The sequence below is a fragment of the Lepisma saccharinum genome, chromosome 10, assembly GCF_977018435.1.
Source record: "Lepisma saccharinum chromosome 10, izLepSacc3.1, whole genome shotgun sequence".
Classification (NCBI taxonomy): Eukaryota; Metazoa; Arthropoda; class Insecta; order Zygentoma; family Lepismatidae; genus Lepisma; species Lepisma saccharinum.
The window spans coordinates 72625466-72637851 of record NC_139238.1 but is presented as its reverse complement, the minus strand read 5'-3'; the positions used below and the strand labels follow the sequence as shown (position 1 = coordinate 72637851).

Genomic DNA, 12386 nt, shown 5'->3' with positions numbered 1-12386 from the left:
TCCGAACATAGGTTCTATTCATACTTTTTCTCACATATAGGTGTACATGATGAAACCACAAACAGATTTCTCCTAAGTTTTACTGTTTCCAAGATAACCCCACTTCCGGTCGCCATTTTGGATTTCCGAGCATAGGTTCTATTCATACTTTTTCTCACATATAGGCGTACGTGATGAATCCGCAAACAGATTTTTTGCTAAGTCATGAATTGGAGGGTTCTATGACAACCTATATTAATTCTCGTAAGAGAACAGAACGTGTCCTACGGGGCAAGTTAAGGGGGCATGTGCATGGCCAAAGTAGCAGCTGGCCTCTCCCCTTTCAACGTGAACTTGGGAGTGGCGCAAATTCCACGCCGGAACAGGCGTTCTGCCCGGCACGGAAGTTGATGTTTATCGCAGCGTTACAAATCCAGCCGGTTGTACGGAAGCTGATCTTCACGTGTATTTTTCACGAGACACGCTAAACGCCACGTGCATACGCAAGATCATGGCCTTGCGTAAAAAATCAAAAAATTAAAAAAACAATAAGACTTTACCGCCAGGCAAACTGCTCGAAATGGACGCCAAACAGAACACAGCTAAATTGATGATGAATAGCATGCACAGGTAAATATACAAATTGAAAAACATTCCGGAAGAGATTCGCCCGCACGTCAATCAATTCTACGTTCGAAGGCCGTACGGGAAAACCTTTACTTTTTTGGTTGGGCACCACGCACCCTGGCGGGGTTATGGGGGCCAGGAATCCTAAAAAAAAACAACAATTATTATTATTTTGTTTGTTTGTTTGCGTCACAATACACGCGCGCGCGCGTGTGTGGCACATCGTTCCCCCGAGAGAGGTTTACAAAGGTCACGATATACAAACATTGGCCCCCGGGAGTTGGAAAATTACAATAAGATGCATTCATCCTTCAAGAATAAGAGACTGCATTATTTACTCATCACGCTGTGTCAGCGCAACAAATAAAGGTGCTGAACATGGAGAGAAAATAAGTTTTTGAGGTTTTGGTGAACCTCAATTAATAAAAATAAGTTTTTATGAGGTTTTGGTGAGCTCCAAATGGTCAAAATGAGTTTTTGATGTTTTGGTGCTGTTTTCTTCGCTGTGAAACATCGTCAGCGCAATAAATAAGACACGGAACGTGAAGAGAAAATAAGTTTTTTGAGGTTTTGACACATCGTTCCCAAAAAAAGTAGGTTTACAAAGGTCACGATATACAAACATTTGACCGGGACTTGGAAAATTACGATAAGATGCATTCATCCTTCAAGAATGAGAAACTGTATTATTTACTCATCACGTTGTGTCAGCGCAATAAATAAGGCGCGGAACATGGAGAGAAAATAAGTTTTTTTTTAGGTTTGGTGAACCTCAATTAATAAAAATAAGTTTTTGAGGTTTTGGTAAGCTCCAAAAAATCAAAATGAGTTTTTGATGTTTTGGTGCTGTTTTCTACGCTGTGAAACATCGTTAGCGCAATAAATAAGGCACGGAACATGGAGAGAAAGTAGGTTTTTGAGGTTTGGCGAGCCCCACTGAGCCCCACCGAGCCCCAAATGAGATTCAGTACCCGGACACCTGCACTACTACATTTTCAAAGACACTGTCGTACTTGTGTGCCGGGAAAGCGAATATGTGCAACCAAACTGTGCTCTGCCCCACCGAGCCCCAAATGATGATTCGAGCCCCAATTGATGGCTTAGAACCCGGACACTGGGTCTACTATGAAAAAAATTATGCACATTTTTTGATAGATTTTTTTCCGTATTTTTTTCCCAGAGTCTGGGCTTTGCAGATAGCCTACATAGCCCCGAATATACGCCTCTGGATATCAGGTTCTTTTTCCTGGGAAGAAAGGTTTTTAGTAGTCTTGAAGTTTGTTTGATATTATTTGTTATTGTGTTCATCATGAGAACTATTCTGAGTATTATAGTATGTTCATAAATGATGATGCATCCATGTAGGCACACACACACACGCGCTCACACATTTCATTCGCTAAAATAAAATGTTTTTATTTTTATTATCATCATCTTTGCCTTGACGTACCCCCAGAAAGAGCACTGATTATTATTATTATTATTATTATTATTGCATTTCATGAAACTAAAATTAAAGCACATCTATCATGCAGGGTTGTTAATGATTCAGGAGCTCATACAATCTATTTGGTTCCGTAAGAGGACCAGAACCATTTGTCTCGCACAATTTAAATTCGCTCCAATTTGCGTATTGTTTCATTTCATACGGAACTTGGACCCTAAACTGATTTGGGGAAAAGGTTCCTGGACCGTATTGAAATTCATCCGGAGAAATGGTTCCTGGAGCTTATTTAAATTTTTCGAAAAATAAAACAGTTCCTGGACTGAAATGAAATACTTTACATATAAAAATGTTCTTTACAGTAAACAACCCGTTTATGCTTGCTGATTTAGGTTGTCGTTTACATCTTAAACTACAGAGAATTCCCTGACATTCGCTACGAGACTCGGCGGCAAGCGGTCCGGCGTCAGCGCTTGTCTTTCCCGGTGAACGGGGGCAGGCTACAGTCTCTTTTCTTCGCTCTCCCTGCCTTCGCTCTCTTTCCCTTTCTGTTGACGTTGCAGACTGACGCCAGTATAATCTTCCCTCGGATGTGTTGTGTCCGTGTGTTGAAGATTGTTGCTTAATATGACACCACAAAAGTTTACATTACAACAAAGGATTTATCTTGTCGAGTGTTACTTCGGAAAGAGGAATTGTGGAGAAGTGCGACGACGTTTTGCAACGAAATTTCCTGGTGTTTCCGTTCCACATAGGACCACTATATTAAACCTCGTAAAAGGTTTAGAGTAACAGGTCAGTTCTGAATAACAGTGGAAAGAAAAACCCACGTGTACTTACTGAGGAAAAACTCGACAAGGTTAGAACAGTCTCCTCGGAAATCTATCCGCCGCCTCTCATAAGAAACGGCTGTTTCAAAAACCCTCTAGGTCCCCCGATTTGTCAGCCTGCGATTTTTAATTATGGGGAAGTCTAAAAAATATAGTATACAAAGACAATCCGCACACCATCCGTGAGTTAAAAGAGAGTATTGTACGAGAAATCGGGAGAATTGCAGTAGACGAACTTGTACGTGTAAATGCCAATTTCCTTCGGAGATACCAGGAATGTGTTGCAGCAGAGGGACATCATTTTCAACACCTTCTGTAGTCAAGGTTAGTAGGTACACAATATGAAAACTGTAATTTTAATAGATGACTCTACCGACTGTCGCGGACCCCGTTCGCCGGGAAAGACAAGCGCTGATGCCGGGCCGCTTGCCGCCGAGTCTCGTAGCGAATGTCAGGGAATGCTCTGTAATATCACTTACAAAATCATATTATTTTTATAAATTTCTGGACCACCCACAGACAGAAGACAGAATTAGTATAAGAATTAATGTAACATAGGACGGACTTCCATGTAATATATTATTAAATAAAATGTAATACGAATGTCGCAGCAGGAACTGAGTTCCATCACCAAGGTGATTTGCCGGAACTGAGTTAGAGGGGGAGAAAATTATAACAGCATTTAGTAGGCGTGTCATTTTCACTTATTTCCAACATAATTTCTGAAGACAGGCTTGAGCAACTGTCTGGCATTTCTGTAAAGGTGAAGGTAAAGTGCTCCCCTGTGCATAGCACCACGCCATGAAGGCGTATAGGGGGTGTGAGGGTAACACCCCACACTTTCTTGATCCGGTCGTGAGTGGGGGTGATGTGATCAGCACCACGCCCCTGACCGCCTTTACCCCCCAGGGTTTCCCCCAGGTACCCATGTTATTCGACGCTGGGTGGGCGCCGGAGCCGCTTTCAACGTTAGAAAAGTTCCCGGATTTGAACCGGCCGGGGATCGAACCCGGGACCTTTAGCATGGTAGTCAGACGCGTGTAGATTATGTATCGCTCCGTGCGGTGCGAACTTCACGCCAGTAAGCCGCAGAGCAGGGTAGGGGAGACGCTTGTGTTGAAGGATGAAAAAATACTGCGGGGGAAGGAGCCCTCTGCTTCTTCTTTCATTATTACTTGGGGCGGATTTTTAGATAAACACATTTTTTTGTTGCCTCTACAGTTAGCCATAATCGGGAGGAGTGCTGATTATACAGCCGCCATGTAATCTGCGAAATCTTATTTCACATAAATATGCATGATATTACCGTTAGCACATAAAACATATTTCTGTGGAAAGAACATAAAATGTACATGTTTTAGACATTCAAGACAAAATAAAGTTTCCATTTTTTATGTAAATACATATTTTGGAGTTAATGCATAAATTAGACAAATAGGCGGTAAATTAGTAAGTCGCTATCCTATTCGGGACTCCACAACATACAGGTCACTACTGCCGATGTTTTGTGAACAGTGGGCAAACCAAATCATTTAGAGCAGCGTTCTCAAGTCACCAGCATTTGTCAGGAAACATACATTGCGATGAAGCTTTGCAAGTGCGTTCACAAGTGCTAATAGGAGACCCAATAGGTACAAATGAAGCACATTCTAATTATTCGCAATGTAGAGCATTTGTTGCAGTGGACATCCCACTGAAGAAAACAAAATAATCTGGTTCTGAAAAACTTCGTGTCACAATACACAAAATTTGCGGTACCCAATGAGTCAACGTTACGCAAACAAAACCTGCTACAGTGTGAACATGCAAAAGTGTGGTCAAATCGGTCATTGTGAATGAAAATACTCTCGACTTTTAGTTACATACTCCTGCTGCTTTTACAAAATAAAAAAAATAAACACTTTCCATTTTTTTAGCTCCTAAAAATCCGCTCCCTAATGATCATAATGCCACACAGCACTGTTACTCAAGAATCAGAAGTTTCCCATTACACGAACGTTACCGACGAAGCCTCCTGCATCGCTAACTCTCTCCTTTCCGCCCCTCTTGCAACGCTAGAGTCCACGCGGTCATGCGAGACCTCTCCTTCACAAACTCGATACATATTGATTGTTCAGAAACTAAGACACAGAAATGAAATTTAGGCTAATTGAAAGTCTGTGAAATACAAGTTTACTATGATATAAATTAATACTATTTAAGAGCAACCAACCAAGAAATCATGATAACCATGATGATTATCGAGATTACCAATAAAGTTACGTTCTTTGTTATTTAAAATATGTTTTGAATAGAATTTGAAGAACAAATTCTTGACTTCGACTTTTCAATGTACGGAAGAATCTTAAAATAAAGCTTATACTAAAGCTATAAACAAAATTTCACAAGAACAAATTTTCATTTCCTTATATCATTTTCAAAATTATCTAGAAATTATTATAATACCGCACTTGTGCTGTTAGAAAAAGTTACTTTTGATATGAAAAATGAATTACGTATGTATGACAAGGGTTAGGTGGCAGAGCAGCCCTTGGCTGAACCTCGCCCGCTGAATAAAGAAAATTTATTATTATTATTATTATTATTATTATAATTTGCTGCACAATATCAGGGTGGCTACTCACTGGGAATTCCTTGAATTCCGGGAATTACACGTGAATTATTGGCTCTGGAAATTATTCATGAATTTTCGCAAAACATGAAAGAAGCTACAAGCGGATGTTTTCTCTTCCAACGTGAAAAATTGCAACTTTTATTAATCCAAATCGCATTATACATGTTTATTAATGCCTCGAGGCAAGTTACTCTCCGTTTAGCTTTCTTTGAGGAAGAAAAAGAAAGCTACTTGAAAATAAAACAAAATGTTCTTAATCAGTTTAAATTGTTAGTTTCTGTTGCAGAACAATCTATCTGACAGACGGAAGATTATTATTTATCTTGAAGTTGGTTAGGTAATATTTTTGGTACATTGGAATCATACGAACCATTTATATTGTTAATATTTTTGTGTGTGGAAGGGAGGGTGAGAGTCGGTAATACGTAAGGTTGGAATAGAGAAAGCATCTGCTTGTATCCTTGAATTTTTGGAAAGTTCGCCTTGAAAACCAGGAATTATAGTTGAATTTTATCATGGTCCTAGTGACCACCATGAATCTTTTTGCGTTATCCACACTCAAACTCCACCTTTTGTCTGTGAGGATCATTTCATGTGCTTAATATTATCTTTCAACAGAAACATAGCCAGTAGTGCAAATTTGAATGCCGAAATATTACTTCGCAAGGCGTGAATGCCAAAAAGGACCATACTGACGCGAAAGTTCATCAAGGCCACACAGATCTGTGCGGGCTGGGGAGGGAGGGGCAAGAATAGTTTACTTTACCTTAGTAGGCAAGGCTTAGCATTAAGAGTCTATAGTGCAGGGGTAAAAAGTAGGGGGGAACTGTCCCTGTCCCCTTTCGCCGTCACTGTCTGCAGGAAACAGTGACGTCAGACATTTTTTGTTTTGTTTAAAGCTTTGATAAACATCATATACTTGGAGGGAGGGAAATAGACAGAAAACATGTTTCAAACACGCCAGTCATTGAATTATTTCGCCACCAAACCTAGTAAATACCTCTGTGAGATATAAAAATCTTGTCAAACCTAAAAAAAATATAAAAACCTAAGAAAAGGTTTAATTCAGGCAGATAAACCTAAAATAGGTTTTAAGCAAAATAGGTTATTTTAGGCACTATAAAACTTCGTCAGTTGCTTCGTTGTTTAATGAAACGCTGATAGGTATATCTTGTTATTTCTTATTTACCTGCAAAGGAAAAAATTGGTTACAAACCTAAAATCAGAGGTATATTTATGACGTAGCATTCAAAACTTGGATGAATAGTATGTCCATTACACAATATTCCAGATAATTATATTTAAGTAAATTTCTATCGAAAGTACAACGAGAATGAACTTTGAAAAAGTAGAATAATACGCGTAGCATGTAAATTAATATTTCTATTACTATTATCATGTCTAACGACAATGTTTTTGACACAAAAGAACTAGTAATCTGTACCGAAACTCTTCTTTTGTTTCTTATGCAAATGCAAACGGAATCATTATGAATAACCCTGCCCTCTTGTGGTTAACATACTAAAAGCATGCCAGCATGCCACCTCTCTTTTTGAAATTGTATAAATAAGAAACTTGTGGTCCGATTATGATGAAATTTAAATATAATGCAAGTAGGAAGGTCTTAAACACAATTTTTAATTTTCAATTTTATTAAATCGGCCAATTTTTATCAATTTTGTGAATCAGCATTTTCTAATTATTCGGTAGTCCTGCAAATACGATCTTGTTCTTATTTTGAAGCTCTTTGCATCTGTTTTTAAGATCCATTATCATTGTCAATCAGCGTCTGCGCCAGTATTAATCACCTGAGGGTGCGGAATGAAATTTAGGGGGTGCGACGTTGAAAATAAAGAAAACATAAAGTATTCATGCATGTTTTTGTCCCTAACATTTAGTAGGCATCTATGATAATATGCTAATGAAACTGAAGAATAATAATGACTTGCTTAATTTTTGCCTCATTTTAGCACAACGACAATGTTAAGAAATTTGAAAAGAACACCTTGTTCAAGGGAGGCCAATGGCATACATGGAGGATTTCTTTCCATATAGAGGCAAGCAAGGCAAGGCAAGGCATTTTTCCACGGAGAGCAATATCCCCCCCCCCCTCCAATAGCGTTGTTCACTCTATCTAAAAAAAATCTTCAGTCCTGCAACGCACTTATAATAATTAACATAAATAAGTGACTGAAATGTACACTTTACATTGACATCCATTGTTTTAAGTCCACTTGATAGACCAATCTGGACTGGGCCTACAGTTTAAAGTGGGATCCAAACCACTATGTGCTTCCACCGGGCATCGAACCCGGGATCCTTTACTTACAAGGCACAAGCAGTTGAGGTACGCAATTCAGTTATTAATCAAATGTCAAATATGTTGTATAATTAACAACAACTGCTGAGTGTTCAGTTTGTGTGCGTTGGGTAAATGAAAGGCAACGTAAAGTTCCGCAATTTCAAAAAGAAAATAACACAATAATTACGAAATCATGTAGTCACTTTTATATATTTATCGATTCGCCTTTTTTTCCATTGCTTTGTTACCCCTCTTTTCGTTTTACATAATGCATAGCCTTCCTTTCGTGTGCCCAGATGCTGTGATGCCAGGACAAAACTATAAGTGCACAGCAACTTCTTAGTTAAAATCCCTTGGGCCGCACTGTCCCCAAAAACGTGGTACAAAAAAAATGGAATGGACGGAAATGTTAATAATAATTTTATACTTTTTGTATGTAGTTTTTTCACTGGACGCCTAGAATGACGGAATTTACAATGAAATAGTTTAAAGCACGGTTATTAAACATTCAGCACTATATAGTACTTAGCAGATATTTGAAGCCAGTACAGGTTGCCAACTCATGAGAAATTCGGTTGCCAACATCTGAACAATCTTATTAAAGTAAAAAAAAAATATGCGCAGTTTCTAATTAATTGTTCTTCTGGATTTTATTATTTGGACTTCGGGTTTCATAGATAGCCTAATTAGCCTAGAACTGTACGCTCCTGCTATGGGTTAATGTTAGACCACTGTTTGTCAACCCGCAAGCCGCGAGAGCTTCTGAAATTGGTCATTTTAGATTGTGCAGTAATTTTCATTAACAAATATTTTGTAGTGGAAATATTCTGATTAATTTTAAACTTTTGGTGTTCCAAATGTATGCCAATGAAAATTATTTAATGATGTTGGTCTGAGGAAAGTAAAAGAGTTGGTTGGTTGGTTTGTTTTCTGTTTGTTTGGTTGGTTGTATGGTTGGTTGTTTGTTTGGTTGTTTGTTTGGTTGGTTGTTTGTTTGGTTGGTTGTTTGGTTGATTGATTTGGTGTTTTAAGTCTACTTTATGCACAGTAAGGCTATCGGGACTGGACCTACAGCTTAAAGTGGGATCCAAATCCCTGTGTGCCTCCACCGGGTATCGAACCCGAGACCCCTTAATTAGAAGGCGACGACGTTACCACTGCGCCATCGGTGAGACCCCGTAAAATATTTTATTAGCTCCAGTGCTTGACAACTAATTTAAACGTAATTTTATATTTGTCAGCAAGTCTATACTATATAATCAAACTTTTTGTCATTATTTAATCATTTAAATATAATTTAATTTAATAATAAGTTTACAAATCAAATAGTATTAGAGAGACAAACCCTAGAAACGACATGAACAATCCTTCCAGAAATTACTTTAATTTTTATTTCATTACCATCACTACGATTAACACGAAATTAATGAATCATCCCTAACAATAAAAATAATGATATTGAAATTATGAATATTTGGACTTCATAAAAAAAGAATGATTATGCTATAATTTTCATCAATATTTAATTTCAAGGGTACATATTAATGTAGCTATACACTTAGGGAAGTAACAAAGGTATCTAGGAGTAAAATTATTGTATCGGGGTATCGACCAAAAGAAAGAAAATAATAATAAATACCGGGCCGCAGGATCAGGAAGGTTGAGAACCACTTCATTAGAAATTTAATGCACTGAACTTCTCATAGCTATAATATACATATATAGCTAATATACATGTTTACTTTTCAGCTGATTACATACCTGTATGTAGGAGAAACGATCCAAAATTCAGCCAGTGTATTGTCGATGCCAGTCACAAGTTGAGACCACATCTAGCAAAAGGTACGTAAGAATGTACTTTTGTTAAGCTATGTGTACAAGTGATTCACGAACAAGTCGTTGAATTGAACTCCTAGAATTGACAATTGAATGTCGTTGAACAGCGTTCCTATTTGAAATCTTGAATGATCTGAAATTGCACATGTAGTATACGATGAAAGAAAAATTGGACAAGTTCGCATCTTTCCTAAACGTGGCAGTGTACGGCACGATAAGAAATATATATATAGAGTAGCGATTAGCTGTAGAAAAGATATTAATTTTATTTCTAAAGGAAGGGCATAGAAAACACAAAGAAATTGTGATTTTGATGTATTTTTTTTAGGTTTTTATAATGTATATGCAACGTGAACACAGCAAATTAACTTTATAGAAATGTAATTTGCACAACCAATTGTTACATAATTTAGAAGTTCATAATTTGTATTCATGTCCAGTTATTATTAGAATGATAAATCAAGAAGACTTAGGTGGGCAGGCCATGTTGTACGAATGGGAGAGGAAAGAAGAGTTTACACGATTCTTCCTGATGGTAAGAGACCAGTAGGAAGACCAAGATGAAGATGGAGGGATAATGTTGGGATGGACCTAAGGAAATTGGTAGGGATGGAAAAGAGTATATACAGGGAGGTTATTTCAGTCGTTTACCGCGAGACCGTGGGCCGCTCAGTTTTGCGTTAATTGTAATTACGAACCGATAAAAAAATCTTATTTTCGTAGCACTGTAACGCAAACGATGGACAGATCGACAAACAAGAAATAGGGTTTCCCCGGGAAGGAAACAAGACGCAGTCTCAATCGTTGTCTGATTTGTCCGTGGCTTTATGACGTACACATCCTTCTTTACAGTTCCCTTCAGAAAGAGACCCAACGGTGTTACATCGGGAGACGTAGGTGGATATTCTGACCCTGAGAAACCACTTTCGTTATCAGGAGCGATGGATCTGGAACAACTGACCCTGATAAACCACTTTCGTTATCAGGAGCGATGGATCCGGAACACCTGACCCTGAGAAACCACTTTCGTTATCAGGAGGGATGGATCGGGAACACCTGACCCTAAAAGAACCACTTTCGTTATCAGGAGGGATGGATCTGGAACACCTGACCCTGAGAAACCACTTTCGTTATCAGGAGCGATGGATCGGGAACAACTGACCCTGAGAAACCACTTTCGTTATCAGGAGCGATGGATCGGGAACAACTGACCCTGAGAAACCACTTTCGTTATCAGGAGCGATGGATCGGGAACAACTGACCCTGAGAAACCAATATCGTTATCAGGAGCGATGGATCTGGAACACCTGACCCTGATAAACCACTTTCGTTATCAGGAGCGATGGATCTGGAACACCTGACCCTGAGAAACCACTTTCGTTATCAGGAGCGAATGGATCACGAACACCTGACACTGAGAAACCACTTTTGTTATCAGGAGCAATGGATCTGGAACACCTGACCCTGATAAACCACTTTCGTTATCAGGAGCGATGGATCCGGAACACCTGACCCTGAGAAACCACTTTCGTTATCAGGAGGGATGGATCGGGAACACCTGACCCTAAAAGAACCACTTTCGTTATCAGGAGGGATGGATCTGGAACACCTGACCCTGAGAAACCACTTTCGTTATCAGGAGGGATGGATCGGGAACACCTGACCCTGAGAAACCACTTTCGTTATCAGGAGCGATGGATCGGTAACAACTTACCATGACAAACCACTTTCGTTATCAGGAGAGATGGATCGGGAACACCTGACCCTAAAAGAACCACTTTCGTTATCAGGAGCGATGGATCTGGAACAACTGACCCTGAGGAACCACTTTCGTTATCAGGAGCGATGGACCTGGAACACCTGATCCTGAGAAACCACTTTCGTTATCAGGAGCGATGGATCTGAACAAATCACGAGAAGCGATGGATCGTTAAGCGATGGGACGGGAGTAAATCGGAAAGATGTGACGGAAGTATAAAAGCAGCGGATTGCCTTACACGTGATTTCACTGAACGTAGATATTGCAGGTTCATTCAAAACGTCCAGTCAAGCCGTCTTTAATAGTTTCTCTATTATTAACGTTCACATAGTGTAAACATTATTCTGGAGCACTCTCACTACTGTCTGTTCAATATCCGTTTCTCTTACAGGCATACCGGAAATACGCATCCCACCTCTGGAGCCTTTCTTCATTCCAGAGATGAACCTGGAACGTGGACAGGAAAGGGGTGGATTGGGGTTGATCTTCCATAACATCTCCCTGCAAGGACTCACGGACTACACCGTCAGTAGTATGGAGTAAGTATATACAGGGTGCGACAATGAATAGGACGATTTTAAATACTTCACGTTTGAGACAAAATAATACATAAGGGACATTGCGTTGTCACGAGTGGGACATGCAGACTACATTTTTGACATTATAGTAACAATTCTACTGATTGTTAAGCAACATTTTTCTTACAGATTTTAAGCAATGAAATATGAAACTTAAGACTGTTGACTAAACATAACTACCTTTGAAATACATACTTACCCAGATTTACAGCTATAAGTGAACAATTTTGTCCCACGGATGGGACAGACGAAACGCTGCCTCTTCACTTAATAATACAGCGTGTCCACAAAAACATTCCGTGATTATAAACGATTATAAAAATTATAATTGCGTATATTACGAAATCTAAATCGATACCATTCGAAAGAACAGCTCAAAGAATTTTAGTGGATGTGTAATTGTTGGCGTTAACTACA

General features: G+C 39.0%; 1 protein-coding gene across 1 annotated transcript in view; it reads left to right on the top strand.

Moving 5' to 3' along the window:
* LOC145994378 (protein takeout-like) overlaps positions 1 to 12386 on the top strand; it is a 61638-nt gene that overhangs the window by 28582 nt on the left and 20670 nt on the right. The window contains exons 2-3 of the mRNA XM_083130490.1: positions 9546 to 9638; positions 11783 to 11930. Of these exons, the coding sequence (XP_082986616.1) occupies positions 9546 to 9638; positions 11783 to 11930 (241 nt within the window). The remainder of the gene's footprint in view (positions 1 to 9545; positions 9639 to 11782; positions 11931 to 12386) is intronic.